The sequence below is a fragment of the Saccopteryx leptura genome, chromosome 1 (assembly GCF_036850995.1).
Source record: "Saccopteryx leptura isolate mSacLep1 chromosome 1, mSacLep1_pri_phased_curated, whole genome shotgun sequence".
Taxonomy (NCBI): Eukaryota; Metazoa; Chordata; class Mammalia; order Chiroptera; family Emballonuridae; genus Saccopteryx; species Saccopteryx leptura.
Window position 1 is genome coordinate 7,329,962 of NC_089503.1, and position 21,243 is coordinate 7,351,204.

General features: G+C 48.2%; 1 protein-coding gene across 2 annotated transcripts; it reads right to left on the reverse strand.

Annotated features, from left to right (window-relative positions):
- Nucleotides 1-103: 103 nt before the first annotated feature.
- Nucleotides 104-20,295, reverse strand: SF3B2 (splicing factor 3b subunit 2). Of its 2 annotated transcripts, none has more exons than XM_066348776.1 (21): nt 20,127-20,295; nt 19,910-19,959; nt 19,532-19,609; nt 18,208-18,456; nt 16,512-16,629; nt 15,680-15,780; nt 15,257-15,353; nt 14,978-15,069; nt 14,390-14,605; nt 14,102-14,239; nt 13,852-13,932; nt 13,450-13,677; nt 11,602-11,751; nt 10,853-10,942; nt 10,640-10,747; nt 9,403-9,510; nt 8,587-8,729; nt 8,402-8,503; nt 953-1,052; nt 664-849; nt 104-336 (listed from the first exon to the last, which is right to left on the reverse strand). In XM_066348776.1, the coding sequence occupies exons 1-21, from the start codon at nt 20,257-20,259 to the stop codon at nt 265-267; spliced, it is 2,640 nt and encodes an 879-aa protein (XP_066204873.1). In that variant the 5' UTR covers nt 20,260-20,295; the 3' UTR covers nt 104-264. The 2 variants fall into 2 exon arrangements, with proteins under 2 accessions (XP_066204873.1, XP_066204961.1); XM_066348864.1 differs by having other exon boundaries at nt 19,910-19,956; nt 20,127-20,294.
- Nucleotides 20,296-21,243: the final 948 nt, after the last annotated feature.

Below are 21,243 nucleotides of genomic sequence, written 5' to 3' on the forward strand. Positions count from 1 at the left end.
GTAACTGGGGCAGCCCTGAAAGTGTAGAAAAAGGCTGTTTTAGTCCTCTTGTGGAGGGTACTAAAAGGAGACGAAGGAGGACCAGGAGTATTACATATTCATCTCTTTCCTTGGGAAACAACTTTATTTACAAAACACGTCTAAATAAGAACATGAAATGACAAGCCCTTGGGAATGTGGGAGAGCGGGCTCTTGGGGACCCATGTCAGAAGCCCAGGCATCCAGGCAGAGTGCCTAAAGGAGAGCTGGTTGGCTGCGGGGAAACTAAAATTTGAACTCCTTATATTTCTTGCTGCCCCCACGGCTGTCCTGGGGCTGAGCCTTCCGTTTCTTTTGCTAAAGGAGAAAGAAAAACATGTTACAACAGGTTAAACAACCCACTGATCCCCAAAACAAGGGTGGACAGCCCGACACAGCCACATACATCTGGGAAAAGCACTGAAAAGTGGATTCTCAGACTTGGATGCATTCCTTCCCCTCCCTGTGCCTGTTTCATCACCCTTAAGAAGGGCAGCCCACCAGAGAGCAGTTCTAAGGTTTCCAGCACCAAAGAAGCTCCAAGCAGCAGACACCGAGTCCTCCCTCACTCTCACAACTAGAGGGCACCACTCCACTGAAAAAAGAGCCCATTACCCAGCCAGGGATTCTGATGTGGGCTCCTACCTTCTGTTTGGCAGCATGCTCAGCCACCATGTCACTAAAATCTTCCTTCTCCACTTGTGCCTGCTGCTCCCGTACATGCTCCTCATACTTCTGGGTCATGGCCATAGGGTCCAGCTCCAACTCCTCAGGTGCCAGGGCCACTTCCACACCTTGCAGCTCGGGGGCCGGGCCCTTCCGGCTCATAACCTAGAAAAGGGATCAAAGCCTTGTCATCTCCACAGAGGGGCTCAGAAGCCTGAGCTTCTGCCCCTTGTCTAGCCCCCAAAAGCAGTGTCCTCCATGTAGTCACCGTGGACATGTCATAGATGTGGGTTGATCCCATTATGGCTCCCCCAACAGTGGCCGTTCTCTTCTCTGGCAACACAGTGAACAGCTGAGGTGTCTCGCTTCTGTAAAAAACAGAGGGCCCAAGTCCAAATCAGCAGGGATAAAAGGTTCTCTTGAAGGGGAAGCAGAAGGAACATGGTCAGCACCTCCACCCAGCACCCTGGAGAGACTCTGAGACACCCCCCCGGGGGGGGGGGGGGATGCCCAGGCTGCCTCTGCAGGTCATGGAAACCCATGAGGGAAGAACTAGGCCAGTGCTGGTTCCAGGGAATACAGCATGGCAGGGGTACAGAGACTGAGTTACAGGATTCCCTGAACCAAGTTTAGGGTATTAGAGACCAATACTCTCTCACACATGAAGAAGGGCAGGGGTCAGAGGCTGAAAGTTTCCAGAAAATGTCTGGTACAGAGACATTAGCAGGAGAGAAGAGGCTACAGCAATCCCTGCCTGACATTGTGCCTGGAGTTTTAACATATAGAACGCAAACTGCCAGCCCTTCCACTGGTGCAAGAGCCACCCACAGCCAGTCTCAACCCAAGTTCAAGGATTCCATTTGAAACAGAGCAAATCTACCAATATCAACCCAGACACAGCTTCATTCCACATCTCCCCCAGAAGAGGAGACAGTCTATATTCTCACACAGCAGTCAGAGCAAACATGTTAAAACAATTCAGATGCTGTCTTTCCTTTGCTCAAAACCCACTGAGGTTTTTGATCATGATTTGAATCAAGTCCAAACTCTCTAACATGGCCTAAAGCAGGGGTCAAGAACCTATGACTTGCAAGCCAGATGTGGCTCTTTTGATGGCTGCATCTGGCTCGCAGACAAATATTTAATAAAAAAATAATGTTAAAAATAGAAAACACAGTGGTAGAGCGTCGGCCTGGCGTGCAGAAGTCCTGGGTTTAATTCCCGGCCAGGGCACACAGGAGAAGCGCCCATCTGCTTCTCCATCCCTCCCCCTCTCCTTCCTCTCTGTCTCTCTCTTCCCCTCCCGCAGCCGAGGCTCCATTGGAGCAAAGATGGCCCGGGCGCTGGGGATGGCTCCTTGGCCTCTGCCCCAGGCGCTGGAGTGGCTCTGGTCGCAACAGAGCGATGCCCCGGGGGGCATGCCGGGTGGATCCGGTCGGGCGCATGCGGGAGTCTAACTGTCTCTCCCCGTTTCCAGCTTCAGAAAAATACAAAAAAAAAACAAAAAAACATTCTCATGTATTACAATCCATTCATTTCCTACCACTCATGTTCATGGTTGCGGGTGGCTGGAGCCAATCACAGCTGTCCTCCGGGACAACACCAAATTTTTATTGGATAATGCGTAATGTACACGTGTTGTTGTATGGCTCTCACGGAATTACATTTTAAAATATGTAGTGTTCATGTCTCTCTCAGCCAAAAAGGTTCCCGACCCCTGGCCTAAAGGGTTCATAATCTGGCCCCTTACCTAATTCCTTCTCACTATACTCAGCCATAGTACCCTTCTTTCTTGAATATGCAAAATTTGAGACTGCTGATTCCTGACAAGGAACAATAAGGAATAGATGTACCCTCCCACCTGAAACAACCAAAATAAAAAAAAAAAGAGCAAAATAGATGTAAGGTTCCTAATACTATCTGGAAGTAGTCTAATAGTGGTTTTCAAGTCACCAGACATGGGACAATGAAGGACTGTGATTCCTGAGAGATAGGTAACAAATGAGGTCCTTCAGTTGCCCAGCCTACTGAATGGAGAGTCTGCAGACCACAGAACAAGGAGTAACCCACCTGACCAGTGGCGGCACAATGAACAGAGCATCAACTTGGGACACAGTGGTCCCAGGCTCGAAAACCCCAAGGTCACCAGCTTGCTTACCAGCTTGAGCACAGGGTCGCTGGCTTGAGCATGAAATCATTAGACATGATCCCATGGTCACTGGCTTGAGCAAGAGGTCACTGGCTCAGCTGGAGCCCCCCAGCCCCCTGGCCCTGTCAAGGCACATATGAGAGGAAATGAATGAACAACTAAAGTGACACAACTACAAGTTGATGCTTCTCATCTCTCTCTTTAAAAAAAAAAAAAAAGGCAGCCTGACCAGGTAGTGGTGCAGTGAATAGAGTGTCAGACTGGGATGCAGAGGACTCCGAGGTCGCCAGCTTGAGCGCGGGCTCATCTGGTTTGAGCAAAGCTCACCAGCTTGAGCCCAAGGTTGCTGGCTCAAGCAAGGGGGTTACTCGGTCTGCTGAAAGCCCACGGTCAAGGCACATATGAGAGGGCAATCAATGAACAACTAAGGTGTCACAACAAAAAACTAATGATTGATGCTTCTCATCTCTCTCTGTTCCTGTCTGTCTGTCCCTATCTATCCCTCTGACTCTGTAAAAAAAAACCAGTAACCCACTTGGAAGCCAGAGGACTCCATGAGTTGAAGGGATGAATCTAAAAGTGCAGTGAGACCAAGGGGGCCAGTGATCACAGGAAAAGGAACTAGAGAAGAGAAAGCAGCCCAGAGATGGGAGGACTCAGGAGACCTACAGAGGGTCCCCATCAAGTATTCAGATGAGTAGCGCATGTAAGGAAACAGCGAGAGAACCAGGGAGAGAACGACCTGAAAGAATTAGTGGTGACGGTACCTGCCACTTAACTTGGGACTGGGAATAGTGCCTAGTCCTACTAGGCAGACTATAAACCTCCTGATTAACAAGGCACTGGGTAGACCAGGGGTCCCCAAACTACGGCCTGCGGGCCGCATGCGGCCCCCTGAGGCCATTTATTCGGCCCCCGCCGCACTTCTGGAAGAAGCAACTCTTTCATTGGTGGTCATTGAGAGGAGCACATTGACCATCTCATTAGCCAAAAGCAAACCCATAGTTCCCATTGAAATACTGGTCAGTTTGTTGATTTAAATTTACTTGTTCTTTGTTTTAAATATTGTATTTGTTCCCGTTTTGTTTTTTTACTTTTAAAGAAGATATGTGCAGTGTGCACAGGGATTTGTTCATAGTTTAATAGTCTGGCCCTCCAACGGTCTGAGGGACAGTGAACTGGCCCCCTGTGTAAAAAGTTTGGGGACCCCTGGGGTAGACTATACTCCCTCAGTAGTGGACAGGACTGAGGACTGCTTTGGTCCTGCATAATGAACCTGACAAGCAAGACCTGAAAGAATCAAACTGTTTCCAAGTACCTTGACTATATCCCTGAACAAAGCTAAAGATTTACAGGAATACAAAAGTATCCTGGACAACAAAGTACATTTCACAAAGTCTAGCATACAGTCAAAAACTAACCAGTATGCAAAAGACCCAAATCACCCCGATAGAGATAATAACTACATTGGGGCCCTGGCTGGTTGGCTCAGTCGGCCCAGCATGTAAAAGTCCCGGGTTCGATTCCCAGTCAGGGCACACAGTTCTCTGCCCATCTGCTTCTCCACCCTTCCCCCTCTCCTTCCTCTCTATCTTTCTCTTCCCCTCCCGCAGCCAAGGCTCCACTAGAGCAAAGTTGACCCAGGCGCTGAGGATGGCTCCATGGCTTCCGCCTCTGGTGCTAGAATAGCTCCAGCCAGAAAGAAGCAACGCCCTGGATGGGCAGAGCATCGCCCCCTGGTGGGCATGCCGGGTGGATCCTGGTCCGGCACATGGGGCAGTCTGTCTGACTGCCTCCCCACTTCTAACTTTGGAAAAAAAACCCCAAGAAACAACTATATTGGATAGGATTAAAGTCAGATTAGAGGCCCTGGCCAGGTGATTCAGTGGATAAAGCATTATCCTAGCACACAAAGGTCACAGGTTTGATATCTGGCCAGAGCACATACAAGAAGCAACCAATGAGTGGTACAAATTGATGCTCTCTCTCTCTCTAGTCAACAAAAAACAAATTCTTAATTTAAAAAAAGTCAGATTAGAAACTGCATAAAAAATATTAGAAAACAGGAATAGGGCCCTGGCTGGGTGGCTCAATGGATAAAGGGTCGTCCTAGCACAAGGTCATGGGTTCCATCCCCAGTCAGCGCATATACAAGAAGCAATCAATGAGCACACACCTAAATAGAACAACTAGGTGGAACATGTTGATGTTTCTTTCCCTGTGTCTGTCTCTCTCATCCTCTCAAATCAATGGAAGAAAAAGAAAACATAGGAAGAAAAATTTTCTAAAGTGAAAGAGATATTTTAAAAATGAACAGAGCATCATGCCTGACCAGGTGGTGACTCAGTGGATACAGCATCAGACTGGGACATAGAAGACCCAAGTTCAAATCCCCAAGGTTTCTAGTTTGAGCACAGGATGATCTGGCTTGAGCACGGGATTGCTGGCTTGAGCGTGGGATCATAGACATAACCCCATGGTGGCTGGCTTGAGCCCGTGTCACTGGCCTGAGCAAGGGTCACTTGCTCTGCTGTAGCCCCCCTGGTCAAGGCATATATGAGAAAACAATCAATGAACAACTAAGGTGCCACAATAGAGAATTGATGCTTCTCATCTCTCTCCCCTCCTGCCTAACTGTCCCTATCTGTCCCTCTCTGTCTCTCATTAAAAATAAATAAAAACGAACAGAGCATCAACAAGCAGTGGGACAATTTTAAGAAATTTAAAAGATGTACACTTGAAGTTCCCAAAGGAAAGGAGAAAAAGAAGGGAACAAAAAAAAAATTTATAAAAATAATGGTCAAAAATTTTCCAAATATAAAAACTATAAATCCAGATTCAAGATGATTAACAAACTCCAAGCAAAGAAACATGAATAAAACCACACAGTACACTGCCCCACACTGGATAGTATAATCAAGTTGTTCAAATCAGCAAGAAAATCTTGCCTGATCAGGCAGTGGCACAGTGGATAGAGTGTCGGACTGTGATGCAGAGGACCCAGGTTCGAGACCCGAGGTCGCCAGCTGGAGCGCGGGCTCATCTGGTTTGAGCAAAGCTCACCAGCTTGGACCCAAGGTCGCTGGCTCAAGCAAGGGGTTACTTGGTCTGCTGTAGCCCCACGGTCAAGACACATATGAAAAAGCAATCAATGAACAACTAAGGTGTTACAACAAAAAACTGATGATTGATGCTTCTCATCTCTCTCCATTCCTGTCTGTCCCTATCTATCCCTCTCTCTCTGTCTGTTAAAAAGAAAATCTTAAAAGCATGTACAGAGGAACAAAAGAAGGACAAAGAAAGATTTTTTCATCAGACACAATAAAAGACACTAGAGCAGCATCTTTAAAGTACTTGAAAAAAACAAACAAACATTGTCAATCTAGAATCCTATACCTGACAAAAGGCTTTCAAAAAGGAAGGCTAAATGAAGACATTTTTAGACTGTAAGAGCTAAGAGAATTCATGATCAGCAGACCCACAAGAAATGCTGAAGGAAGATTTTCAGACAGAAGGAAAATGATACCAGATATCAACAAGATATACACACACAAAATAGAGAAAGAACACTGGAAATGGTAATTACAGAGGTTAACCTATGATTCTTTAGTATTTAAATCTCTCTAAAAGATAAATGACCATTGAAACAAAACTACCAACCACATAGTGTAGGATTTTAAAATGTACAATAGCACAGAAGTCGGGGGCCCTGGCCAGCTGGCTCAGTGGTAGAGCATCGGCCCGCATGTGGACATCATGGGTTCGATTCCATCAGGACACATAAGAGAAGCAACCATCTGCTTCTCTTCCCCTTCCTCTCTACCTTCTTTCCTTCTTCCCTTCCCACAGCCAGTGACTCGACTGGTTTGACCATTAGCCCTAGTTGCTGAGGATGGCTTGGGTGATCTGAGTGTCAGCCTCAGGCGCTAAAAAGAACTTGGTTGATTCCAGCATCGGCCCAACAGGGGTTGCCGGGTGGATCCCAGTCAGGGCACATGCAAGAATCTGTCTACCTCCCCTCCTCTCACTTAAAAAAATAAAAAAAGCACAAAAGTGAGGAGGGAAGAAATGCAAGTACACTTGTATCACTTAAGTAAGGTTCTTAGTACTATCCAGAAATGGTATAGTATCACTTGAAGGTAGCTTGTGATAAAGACGAATAATCTAAACCTTAGAGCAACCACTAAAATAATAAAACAAAGACTTACTAAATCAAAAAAGGAAATAAGCCTGACTAGGTAGTGGTGCTGTGGATAGAGCATCAACCTGGGACACTGAGGACCCAGGTTCAAAATTCTGAGGTCCCTTGCTTGAACGTGGGCTCATCCAGTTTGAACATGGGTTCACCAGCTTGAGCACAGAGTTGCCAGTTTGAGTGTGGAATCATAGACATGACTCCATGGTTGCTGGCTTGAGCCCAAAGGTCACTGGCTTGAAGCCCAAGGTCTCTGGCTTGAGCCCAAGGTTGCTGGCTTGAGCAAGGGGTCACTGCCTTGGCTCAAGCTCCCAGGTCAAGGAACATATGAGACAGCAATCAATGAACAACTAAGGTGCTGCAACTACGAGTTGATGCTTCTCATCTCTCTCCCTTCTTGTCTCTGTCTTTCTCTCTCTTTCGCAAAAAAAAAAAAAAAAAAAAAAAGGAATCATAAAAAATGTTCAGTTAATCCAAAAAGTACAAAAACGGGAAAAGGGAATAAATAACAAAGAGAAGATTATTTCATGAAAAAAGGGATCAATTCATCAAGACTTAACAATCCCACCTAATAATAGAGCTTCAAAATGCATGACTGGACTCTGGCTGGTTGGCTCAGCGGTAGAGCGTCGGCCTGGCGTGTGGAAGTCCCTGGTTCAATTCCTGGTCAGGGCACACAGAAGTGCCCATCTGCTTCTCCACCCCTCCCTCTCTGTCTCTCTCTTCCCCTCCTGCAGCCAAGGCTCCATAGGAGCAAAGTTGGCCTGGGCACTGAGGATGGCTCCATGGCCTCCACCTCAGACGCTAGAATGGCTCAGGTCATAACGAAGCAGCTGCCCAGATGGGCAGAGCACTGCCCCCTAGTGGGTGTATCCCAGTCAGGTGCATGCAGGAGTCTGTCTGCCTCCCCGGCTTCTCCCTTTGGAAAAATACAAAAAAATACTACAACAACAAAAAACGCATGACTGTGCCAAACCTGTGCCTGTCTTAGGGCCTTCACACTGTCTGCACTCACAGTTCCTGCTGCCCCAACCATCCTGTGCAGGGCTCTTTCCTAACCCTCAACTCTCAGCTCAAACACCTCCTCCTCGGTGAGGCTGTCCCCAAGGCCTCCCACCACCCAGCCCTCGTGCCATTTCCCAGCTTCCTCTGCTCTGCCTCAGTGTCCTATCTCCATCTGAAACCCTCCTGCTCTCTGATGGCTGTATCTTGCCTCCTTTGCACTGCTGACTCCCCACGCCTAGAGCACTGCCTGGCACAGAGCTGGTGTTCAATAATTGTGGGGGAAGTAGGGGTAACAACAAATATCAGCCAGTCAACTTAGAAGCTAAAGGAAGAGAAAGTCCTCTCTCGGTCCTGCCTGGTTCCCTCACCCGTCCATTGCCTCCTCAATCTTCTTCTTCCTCAGCTCAATGAGTTCTGGGGTCTCCATTCCAGCTGGCACTGACGAAAATCCTCCAGGAGTGATGAGGCCACTGTGAAGAGAGGAACAAGCCTTGGAGTAAAGAGAATGTCCCCAAAGACAGACAGACCAGTTCAGAGGCAGACTGCTCCCCACCTGTCTGCAGGGGTAATAAAGCCTGTTTCATCTGGCTTGTCTTCATCACTTTCCTCCTCTTCCTCTTCTTCTGAAGACTCTTCATCAGATGGCTCCAGCTCCCCCCAAGGGGTCCGATCAATCTCTTCTTCCTCAGTCTTGGTCTGAAAGAAATTACTCATTCATTCAACAAATGTTTACTACCTATCATGTGTCAAACTGTTGTAAAGGGATACAGATACTGATAGAAGAATAAACAGACAATCTCTGCCCACAGAGAGTCATAGTCTAGTGAGGGGCCTGCATTTGCATCATCGCTCAGAAAAATGCATGCCCTTCTTCAAACTTAGAAAATTCACAGCCCTGGCAGTTTACTCAGTGATAGAGCAATAGCATGGTGTGTAGATGTCCCAGGTGCAATTCCCAGTCAGGGCACACAGGAGAAGCAACAATCTGCTCCTCCACCACTCCCTCTCTCTCTCACCCCACCCCCCACACCCCTCCGCAGCAGGGCTAGATTAGAATGAGTTGGCCCCAGGCACTGAGGATGGCTCCATGGCCTCCACCTCAGGCACTAAGAAGAGTTCAGTTGCTGAGTAATGGAGCAATGCCCCAAATGGGCAGAGCACTGCCCCCTAGTGGGCTTGCCAGGTGGGTCCTGGTCAGGGTGCACCAGGAGTCAGTCTGTCTGCCTCTCCTACACTCACTGAATAAAAAAATAAATAAATAAATAAATAAAATTCACAACACCCTGCTCACTGATAATGAAGCTATAAACAACTACCTCTAATCTTCATGACCTTAAATAAGACCAGGCTTGCCAGCAACAGCCCATACCTGAAATTCAGCCGCATTGGTTCCAAACACATCCCCATAAAGTGGCTTCCCGGTCTCATCTACTGGAGGTTTGCCCCAGCCGCCAGCATGGTACCCAAAGGAACAGCTCTGCGAGAGAGGAAGTACGAGTCAGGTCTACCCGGAAGTGCTCAAGTAAGCACCGAAGAGCTAGAAAAACGTCATGCTCCAAAGGGTAAAAACTAACATTTGAGAACTCTAGAAATTATCATTTCAGAGAACTAAATGTTGTAAAAGCATCATAAAGCAAAGCAATAAGCAACAAAAATCTGCGGCCATAGGACAGGGAGACAGGAGACAGAAAGTATGTGAACAGCCTCGGCCTCTGTGGTTATCCAGGCAGCTGACACTGCCTGAAACGGAAAGAAGTCTTTTAAAAAACATAGTTCCCACTTCTTTTTTTTTTTTCTTTATTCATTTTTAGAGAGGAGAGAGAGAGGGAGAGAGAGAGACAGAGAGAGAGAAGGGGGGAGGAGCAGGAAGCATCAACTCCCATATGTGCCTTGACCAGGCAAGCCCAAGGTTTCAAACCGGCAACCTCAGGATTTCCAGGTCGACGCGTTATCCACTGCGCCACCACAGGTCAGGCCATAGTTCCCACTTCTTACTGATTTCTTCCTAACCTCTGGAAAGCTTTTAGAGTATTATTTCTCTGCCCTAGCCACACAGCTCGGTTGGTTTGAACACTGTCCCAAAGCAGAGGTTGCCAGTTCGATCCCTGGTCAGGGCACATACAGGAACAGACTGATGTTCCTGTCTCTCTCTCCCTTCCTCTCTAAAATCAATAAAATAAACATTTTTAAAAAAAGAACATTATGTCTCTTAAGAAATTCTGAAGCTTAACAATTACTTCAATGACTACGTTGTCTGTTTTTTTAACAATGCTTTTTATTTTAAAATAGAAAAAATTTAATGCCATTCCTGGCATAATTTATTTCTATGTGTCCTTCCATATATTAACCAGAGAGGCATCTGGAAACACATTCGCTGAGTGTGAAGTCCAGTTATTTCTGAGTGGTGAAATGGTGGGTCATTTTTTTTCATCTTGGTACTTCTCAATTCTGTTTTATATGAGCGTGTAAGATTAAACAAATAAAAAAAAGCCCATTACTCTTTTCTTCTTAAAAAAAAAAAAAATCATACACCGACACACCCAGAAAAAAAAATCCCCTAGTTAACAGCAGAAGCAGCTAAGAATGAGAGAAAGAACAGTGCTCACCTCAGGGATGGGTGAGTTCAGCCCAGGGATTTTCAAGTTCGGATACGATGGAGGTGGTCCATATCGCTGCATAGCAATCAGCCATGGGGGAGGGACTTTGTGGGCATTCTGCAGGAAGAAGAGAACAAAATACTGTCTGCCCAGCCCTACCCCTTTGTCTCTCTCCTGCTCCAGTTCCCACCCTCTGCTTCCTGTCAAGTCATCGGCACTCACTGGTCCTACTGGCATCCCCAAGGAAATCCTCAGCTCATCAGACAGATCTCCTGGCTTCTTCTCCTTCAGTCGTGTCTCAAACTCCTTTCCCTAAGAAAAAGACAGAGCACGCTGTATTGTGAACAGCAGACACACACTGGGAGCTCAATGGCAAGAGGATATGAGAACAAAGACAAGAGGTCCCAATCCCCATCAGATACACAAGTACACTGAGGGCTGCCTGTTCCACTCTGATTCTCACTGCTCCTTTCCCTGGCTAGAGTAGAGAAGGGAATAAAAGCCAGGAAGGAGCGGAGAAAGCAAGACTCCCAGCCTTCTCATTAACCGGCTGTAAGAAAAAATTCCAGACCTGCTTTCTCATCTGTAAAATGAGGGCACTCAACCAGATGATTGCCAAGATCCTTTACCACAAAAATTCCTGGGTATCAGTCATTAATGTTTTAAGGATGAGGGGGAAAAAAGGTTCCTCCCACCCCCAATATTAAATGTTTCCTAAAAACATTTGCCTCTGTCCGTAAACCACCACTATAAACAAGTATCACTTCAAAGACAGTCTGCACCTCTCCAAAAGAGCCGCCTCCTTTGAAGATTTCAAATTCCATCCCATTCAAGGAGAGTTAATAGGCAACTCGGAGGCTGAGGCGAGGAGCTACAGGATTAGCGCAAAAGCCCACCCAACCAAGAGTTACCGAGACGTGACCAAAGGCCCAGCCTTGCCTTCCCGGCCACCACTCCCAAACCTCCCAAACCTCATAGTACAGGTCCCCATGGATGGTCAGCTTTGGCTTGGTCTGCCACTTGAAGAAGGCATCATGCAGTTTCTGGTAGTCAATGTCGATCTTCCCCATCTTGGGCCTAACCTTCTCTCGCATTTTTGACTTCATAGTCTTCTGTTCTTCCTGAGGAAAATGGCAAGAAACGTATCATAAAAGGAATTATATACCCTTATTGATCAATGTCACCCCATTAATTTCTAAATTAAAAAAAAAAATCAACCAAAAAGAAAAAAAGAAAAAGGGATTCAGCAAGTTCAACTTGTGTTTTTCCCTATTGATTTGAAAAAGAGGAAGGGAAGAGGGTAGGGGGGAGAGAGAAAAAGAAGAGAGAGAAGCATTAACTCTGTTCCATTTAGTTGTTCCACTTAGTTGTACATTCACTGGTTGTTCCTTGTATGCACCCTGATGGGATCAATCCCACAACCTCACGGGGATGATGCTCTATCCACTTAGCAACCCAACCAGGGCCAAGTTCAACTTTTTTTTTTTTTTTTGAGAGAGAAGGAGGAAGAGAGAAAGAGCAAAAGAAGTATTAACTCGTTGTTCCACTTAGTTGTGCCACTGAGTGCTTCTCATACATGCCCTGACCAGAGCTCAAACCAGGGAACTCGGGGGTCAAGCTGCTGCCCTCAAGGTCAAGACCTCATCAGGGCTCGAACCAGCAGAAGAGAGCCTGTAACCCCAGGAACAGCGACCCTCGGGTCAAAGCACCCTGAAATCGAGCTGGTGACCTCCACACTCTGGGACTCGAGCCACTGCGCCACTAGCCAGGACACAAGTTCAACTCTTAACAGACCTGGCTCCCCACTCCCAAAGGAGCTACAGTGAAAACTCATTTCTCTCATTCAGAAAGTCATCAAAATCCTTCCTGCTCAAACCCCTCAACATTACCTGTTGAACAAAATATACGTATCATATGAAGTTACCCTCATGTCAGTATTTTTGAAAGCCACCTGATCCAGAAACTGATCTCATGAGCTGCCTCTGGAGAGAACCCGTGGATGAGAGCCTAAAGGGGGAAGAGTTTTCACTTGACACTTTTGTAACTCCTGAACTTTTACAAGACATGTAACTAGTGCCTACTCAAAGTATTTAATTTAAAAATATAAATTTAAGCCTGACCAGGCGGTGGCGCAGTGGATAGAGCGTCAGACTGGGATGCGGAGGACCCAGGTTTGAGACCCCGAGATTGCCAGGTTGAGCGCGGGCTCATCTGGCTTGAGCAAAAAAAAAAGCTTGCCAGCTTGGACCCAAGGTCGCTGGCTTGAGCAAGGGGTTACTCGGTCTGCTGAAGGCCCACGGTCAAGGCACATATGAGAAAGCAATCAATGAACAAAATGAACAACTAAGGTGTCGCAGCGAAAAACTGATGATTGATGCTTCTCATCTCTCTCCGTTCCTGTCTGTCTGTCCCTGTAAAAAAATATATATATATATAAATTTAAGAAGTCACATAACCACCACAAATCTCTAGCCAGAAAGTTTATCAGGCTCACAGAGCATAAAGCTAAAAGCGACCTACAGTGAGAGGAGGCACCATGTGCAGATCGCAGATCAGAGACAGCTGGCCAGTGCAGGGAGAGGGGACAAGGAGACGGGGGAAATGCGGCCACTCGGAACCAGGGTCTCCGGGTGGGGCAGGAGAGCTAGCACTGAACAGAGGTGAGGACTGCCTTCCTGCAGTGTCACATTCCGTGCTGACTGCTAAACTAGAGAACAGGTAATTAGACAATTAACAAAAAGGTGGGTTTTGGGAATCGAATCCCAACTTTTAAGGAGGAGGCTCCCCAGGCCTGAGCTGAGCCCCAGCCGGGTCTTCACCTTTTCCTGCAGGGCCTCCCGCATCTCCTGGATGCCGGTGCGTTTGATGAAGTCTGGCAGCTCAAAGGGGGGCTTCTCGATGCCTCGTTTGCCCTGCAGGTACTTGCGCTTAAAACACCAGTGGCGTGGCACAGGCACGGAATTCCGAGTGGCCTTGAGGTGGACCAAGAGTTTGGGGTCCTGTGCTGTCACATCATGCATCTCCACAACATCAGGCCGAGCCACGAGCTGAAAAGCAACAACACATCTCAAGAAAGCCCAACCTCTCCAGTCCAGAGCTTTGTCTTTCTCTTTTCCAAAGGACTCATACCTAAGTCACCCCAAAGCTCTCCTCCCCAAAGCAAAATCTCCCTGTGGGGGGGTCTATGAGCTCCAGGGCGTGCGGGACTGGCTTGGTCTCACCTGCTTCAGTTCAGCCACAGTGAAGCGATTCATTCGGCGTAGCTTCTTCTTGGACAGCTTGGGGGCTTCTGGCTTCTTTTCCTAGAATAGAACAACTATCTCTTTTGAGCAGGACTCTTCAGTATCAATCAGACTGCCCAGCTTACCCTGAAACTTCAGCCACCAAAGAGAGCCTCCCCTGCCCCAGTTCACTCGCCGGACGCCTTCCAGCCAGCCAGCCCCAGAGTCCTTGTCCCCCGACAGGCCTTACCATCTCATCATCGCTGCTGTCATCATCACTGTCCTTGTGCTCCTCCTCAAAGCCCTTCTTCTTGGGGGCCGCTGAGTTCTCCAGTTTGTCAAGTTTCTCTGGCTCCTTCTCTTTCTCCTTCTTCACATCATCGGTGAGCTGTGAAGGCAGACAATGTGGAAACGCCAGCCTTGGAACCCTCCCTACTTCCTGACCCCGCATTGAAACAATGTCCTCCTTACTACACCCGTCCCCATCCCTGCCCCTGCCCTGCTCAAGTCTGCCTCTGAAAAGGGTTACTCCTTGTACCTTGAAAGCCTCAAAAATCCTCTTGAAAAAGATGAAGTTGGGCTCGTAAATTTCAGGTTCTTCAGTCACATACTCAATTTCAACATCAGCAGCTGGGGACTCAGAGCCGCGGGACCGGCTTGACTCTTTCTCTCGGTCCCCAGAACTCTCAGAGGACGCCCCTCGTACTCGCTGGGGCTTTTTCTTCTTCTTTCGGTTCCTACGCTTCCGGTTTTTCTGCCAAACAAGGAAAACCAACTGGGTCAGAGAATCCAAGCACCAGGCCTGCCCAAACCTCTAATCTCCCCCAATTTCACCAAGAGACCTTGAAACCAGACTCCCAAGTTCTGCTTCTGTCAGGCTGTGTGCCTCTCGGTAAATTACTATACTTCTCAGAAACTCAGGGGTGTTTTTTTTAGCTTTAAAATATAGGCATGCATTGTACTCAGAACTTAAAAGGATTATGGCAATCGAATGAAAAATCTCCACAAAGTGCTGAGGACGGAAACTGGCTACTGCTCACTGAACACAAAGAGTGGCGACAGTTTTAGTGCCCAAGTCCCGGCTCCTGCCATTCACCCCAGCCCCAGCCCCAGCCCCAGCCCGTACCTCTTTTTTGGATATGGACACTGTGTCCTCCTCAGTCTCTGATGCTGACTGGCCCAGGGATGAGCGCGTGTCTGTTTCCATTTCCTCTTCCTCTGTGAGGGAGGAAGGTGGCGTGAGTCTCCTCACAGGGGCACTGCCTGCTGCTTCCTCACAGTCACCCCTCTTTACCAACAGCCAGCGTCCCTCTACAGCCTCCTCGGGAGAGGCGGGGGAACACAGATGCGGCCTCAGCCACCCGGGCCCTGTCCGGCAGCCCTCAGGACACAACAGCACACGCACCCTGCTGAGAGTTCATCTCTTCCTGGCGGCTCTCCTTCAGCTGCAGGATCTTCTCCAAAGCCTGGGGGATCTTGGGGCCCACAGAGGGGTCATCCATCTGCCAGAGACAAGCCGAGCAGCGGGGGTAATCTCAGCGCCCCTCTCCCAATGATTTCTACCTCTTCTACTAGAAAGGCTGCCGGCCAGGTGATGGAAACAGCAGAGTGGACACTGCCAACTGGCCTCAACCGTCCCTCAGCACCCCTCAGAGTACACCACAGACCCCTGCCCAGAAATGTCTTTCCGCCCTAGCTGGTATGTTTGAGATACATATGCCCCCTCACCCCCATAAGTCCTCCCATCTTCTCAGAATCCTCCCCTAAAAATCCAGAAATAGTCCCCTTCTAAACCACATTCTCCTCTCCCTAAGGACATTATTCTTACCTCTCTGTTCTCATCTCCAGGGGGGGGTGGGGGACCACGAGGCCGGGGAACAGGTGCCCCCATGGGCAAAACTGTGGGAGTGGGGCCCACTGGAGCAGCAACTAAGAAAGAAATCCAATGTCAGAAAAGACAAAAAAAAAAAAAAGAGAGAGAGAGAAAGCAACAAAGAAGAAGAGACAAACATTCATTTTAAAAATTACCTTCCACCCCTGGCTGGTTGGCTCAGTAGTAGAGCGCTAGCCCGGTGTGTGGATGTCCCGGGTTCGATTCCCAGTCAGAGTACACAGAAGCAACCATCTGCTTCTCCCTACTCCCTCTCCCCATTCTCCTTCTCTCTCTCTTTCCCTCCTGCAGCCATGGTTCAATTGGTTCAAGTGAGTTGGCCTCAGGCACTGAGGAAGGCTCCATGGCCTCCACCTCAGGCGCTACAAAACTGGCTTGATTGCTGAGCAATGGAGCAACGCCCCAGATGGGCAGAGCATCCCCCCAAGTGGCCTTGCCTCGTGGATCCCAGTCAGGGCGCATGTGGGGGGTGGGTCTCTCTGCCTCCCCTATTTTCACTTAAAATAAAAAAATTATTCCTTCTTTGCTGAAAGTCTGGGAGATAGTTACCCTTAGGGGGAGAGGACAGCTGGAAGGGAGCCAAAAGGGCTTTTGCGGAACTGGTAACATTTTGATTATTGGTTCAGGTATTGGTTGAATGAGTATGTTCAGTTTATGAAAATTCACTGAAATCATACTTTTGACACATACACTTTTCTAATGTGATACTTAAAATAAGTGAAGTTTTCATCACCTTCCTTGCCCTTAGATTCCACTTCTAAGATCTTACCTCGAGGACCCAGAGGAGTGCGAATACCAATTTGGCCCATGTCTTGTGGGGGCCGAGGGACTGGGGCGCCCATCTTGGCAATCTCCTGCTGCCGTTCTTGCTCCAGTAACACAGCTGCCTACAAAAGGGAAGTAGAAATGGAGACACAGCTTGGAAATCCACTGGGCAGGCAGCCCCTTGCAAGTGCATTTTTTCAGACAAGTAACAGGCCCAAGAACAATCAGGTACCACTGGCGTTGATATTCCTACCACCTCCACACTTCCAGGATCCCGATCCAAACAGAAGAGTCCCTCTCATCACGAAAGAAAACCCCTGGAGCCTGACCAGGTAGTGGCACAATGGATAGAGCATCGACCTGGAATGCTGAGGACCCAGGTCTGAAACCGCAAGGTCACCGGCTTGAACGTGGGCTCACCAGCCTGAGTGCGGGTCATCAGCTTGAACACAGGATCATAGACACGTCCCCATGATTGCTGGCTTGAGCCTAAAGGTCACTGGTGTGAAGCCAAGGTCTCTGGCTTGAGCCCAAGGTAGCTGGCTTGGGCCCAGGGTCACTGGCTTGAGCAAGGGGTCATTGGCTCACTGGAGCCCCCCCCAGTCAAGGCATGTATGAGAAGCAATCAATGAACAGCTAAAGTGCCACAACTACAAGCTGATGTTTCTCCCTTCCTGTCTATCACTAAAAAAAAAAAAAAAGAAAAAGGAAAAAAAAAAAAAGAAAACCCTGGGAGACTTCTAGTTCTTAGAGAAAACTTGATATTGAGCTAAATACTGACTTCTATTGTTCGACAAGTTTTATTCCCCCAAAACTAAGGTATTTCTAAGAAACAATGAATTCCTATGTCTATCCCCCAAGATGTAGCACAATCTGGACAAAGACAGTACCTCATAATTATGTCTGTATCTGGTGCTATTAATTCCTCTCTTCTAATACTCCCTAGTAAGCCATTAGATAACTGATACAATGCATGTGTGGGCTGAATGTCTTATGCATCATTCCCTAACTTATATCCATCACATTTAGTCTGAATCCGATACAAATGATTAGATTAGCCCAGAGTCTTCTTTAAAGTACCTAAAATGATATCATGTAAGACTAGAAGGGATCTGCAAACTTTTTATGTAATGGGCCAAACAGTAAAAATTTTAGGCTTTATGGGCTATTGTATGGACTCTTTGGTATGTATTCTTGGGTTTTGTTTTGATTTTTTAACAACCCTTTAAAAAATAAAAACCATTCTTAGTTTGCAGCCATACAAAAATAAAAAGGCTATAGTCCAGTTTACCAACACCTCAGCTACAAGAAAAATGAAATGATTTGGGAAATACCGAAACTGAGCTGAGGATAACTTGAATGGTGCATCTTGTTTTGGGCACTAAGCACTAGACGTGAAAGCCAATGAATTAGACCATGAGATGGTTAAAATGAGGGGCATTACCCACTTCTGTTGCTCCAAGAGCTCATGTTCGTTCAGTGAATGATCTCCCTGCTTAAAAAAGAAAAAAAGCTCATACCAGCACCAGTACCCCACATGTCAATCTGCCACAACTCTGCTTCCTGGTCCTCTTCTAGCCTAGGGCCTAAGTTCTAGTGTTTGGTCGAGACCTTCCCAGAAGGCTTGGCACGAGAATTCAGCTCTCGGTGAGGCTCCATTGCCCCTTCAGGACTCAGATCAAGGCTGCTAGCTGCTCTACCTGCTTGGCGCGTTCCTCTTGCTGCATCAACAAAGCTGCCTGTTGCTGCGCCAGCTTCAGCCGCTCCTCCTCTGACAGTGCCACAGGCTCGCCGACCCGGAGAGGAGGCGGGGGGCCCAAGTTCGGTGGACGGGGTCCTACTGCCATAGGAAAGCCAAGGCCAAGGCCTGGTGGAGGTGGTGGGGGTGGTGGAGGAGGCTGCAGAGGGGGGAGGCCCATGGGTGGCGGAGGCATGGGAATCCCAGAGAGCTGTGGAAAGAAATGTGACCATAAAATCTAGGAAGCATTTACCTACTGCAGACGTTTGCTGACGATCTACTATCAGGCAGGGGCTGGGATTCAAAGTCAAATGACACAGTTCCTGTACTCTATACCAGTGGTCCCCAACCTCCGGGCCGCGGACCGATACCGGTCCACAGAGAAAGAATAAATAACTTACATTATTTCCGTTTTATTTATATTTAAGTCTAAACGATGTTTTATTTTTTAAAAATGACTAGATTCCCTGTTACATCTGTCTAAGACTCACTCTTGACGCTTGTCTCGCAAGTTCAACAATAATATTTTAAAATACCACAGTTTTTACGCCGGTCGCATAATTTTATTTTGTGCATTTATCCGTCCCACCTTAAAAGTCGGTCCTTAAAAATATTTTCTGACATTAAACCGGTCCGTGGCCCAAAAAAGGTTGGGGACCACTGCTCTATACAATACCGAGAGAAGATGTTAACTTTAGGGTACCAACCAATGAAAACTATCGACTCTCTCCCCAGAAAAATATCATGAAAACATTTTGCATACAATTTCAGTAGACTGAGACACCGCTAAAGGCCATCTAAGGACTCCTCATCCCAAACACAGAAGTCAATGGACTCCAGGTCAGAGCCACTACTCTAAAAAGAAAGTCCTACCTTTGGATCACAAGGGTACGGAAATTAAGAGAACTTAAATGTAAATAGGAGCCAGTAGGTTCCAATGACTAAGTAAGTATAAAGAGTTTGGAATAAAACCACAGAGTCCTAATGTCTCAATAATTAACACAGGAACTGTGCCCCCGGAGCACTGCTTCCAGCTGGTGTGGGGAGGCTGAAGTCAGGCTTCAGATATTTAAGCTGAATCTTAAATAAATGGTAAGTAGAATTTGGAGGAGCAGACACTGGAAAAGGAGGCAAGGATCAGGACTAAGAAAGAACTAAAAAGGTCCTGATTCTGTCATCGCTGTACCTCCCTGCCCAATCTGCTGGTTTCCTCCCCAGTACACTACAAGTGAAAAGAGGCGACCCTAAACAGAGGGGATCTCATAAAAATGGAACCACCTCCTTACCTGTGCTGACATGGGAGGGGGAGCTGCTTTGTCCCCATCTTCACCTCTCAGAACCGGCCTATTCAGTACGATGCCGGTCTGCAAAAGATAAAGAACTCTAGGTCAGTCCAGGAGCAGCTGTTCCACTAAATAACGTTCAGTCCGTTTTTATAACAAAATTTACCCAGTGCCTGTCTGCCGGAGCTCGGGCTGGGCACTGGAAGGACGAATACGTGTATAGAAGCGGTTACAACGGAGCAGGAAAAGACACTAACAGGCAAAAAGGGCGAGCCCCGCTAGCTGCGTCGAGGTACACAAAGAATGAAGACCAAGATGAGAAGTCATGAAGGCCTCCGCCAGAAACTCGGCCTATCCCGACATCCCGCGGCCAACACTTACCTGGCGGGTGTAGGTCTGCAGCCGTTCCACCAGCTCCTCGCGACTCCCTGCTGGGCAAAGCAGAGGATCAATGAGGTAGGTCAAGCCAAGCAGGCCAGCAGCGACCCAGGTCAGGCCCAGCTGCGTCTCTACCCCCCACCCTCTGGTCTCCGAGGTAACCAGGCTCCGCTTCCCCTCAGGCCTACGCTGCCGGCTCTTGACTTCCAGAGCTCCTCACCCTGGATGGGAGCTCCGATCTCTGCCAATTTGGCTTGAAGCTCCTGGGCAGCCCAGGCGCCATAGTGCCCAGGAGGTGGCGGCGGCGGCAGCTGCAACTCTCCTTTGGGAGGCTCGGGATGTTCGGTCGCCATCTTAACTGCAGCAAGGCGCGCGACCAACCCGGAAGCTCCGGCCAGATTCCGGGCCCACTTCCCGGAACTTCCTGCAGCGCCGTACGCCACGTCCCCTCCAGGGTTGGAAGGCTGTTCAGATAGAGGCCCACCCTCTGTGGTTCTTCAATGGTCCGTAGGCGGCCTCGTCGGGAAGCCTTCTGGGAGTTGTAGTACGGTTTCTGAGGACAAAACCCGGAACCCGCGGGACTGGAGCGGGGTTGGGGCTCTGGGGAAAGTTGGTCCCTCCCCGAGGGCGTGCTTTCAGCGGCTGACCAGCGGGAGCGCTGGACCGCCAGCCTTCTGGCCTGACACCCTGATCAAGAGTGAGATGCCCGGACGACTTCGTTCCCAGGGAGTCCCGAAGGACTCATTCCCCAGCGGCCATGCGTTGTGAGTGCCAAAAGCGGGAAGTTACAGCCGATGCCTGTGATAAAACAGTGTCTGATTGCCCGCCCACCCTCGACCCAGGTGTGGATGAATACGCTGAAAGGCGATCGGGGCCGGAGAACAGCGGACCTGCCGGGACTGAGTTCCAGCTGCCGACCTTGGGGAAGGGCCACACTTAAAGCCCCTTTTTTCACCTTCCAGGCCGGCTCAAATTTCGTCTCCGCTAAGGCTTCTTGTTTAACTTATCTTCCTTGAAGCTCCCATAACACGTTCAAAACTCCATTTTTTAAAAAAGGTTTTATTTATTGCTTTTTAGAGAGAGGAGTGAGACAGAGAGAAAGGGAGCGATGCACCAACTCATAGTTGCTTCCGTCTGTGCCTTGACCAGGCTAGCCCAGGGTTTGGAACCGGTGACCTCAGTATTCCAGGTGGGATACTTTATCCATATCCACTGCGCTACCACAGGTCAGGCTCTACCATTAATTTTGAAGTCTTTCTTGCTGTTTCTCCCCACTGCTATCCCCAAGAACGTGAGCAGGGGTCTGGCGTTCAAGAGACGCTCAATAAATACTTACT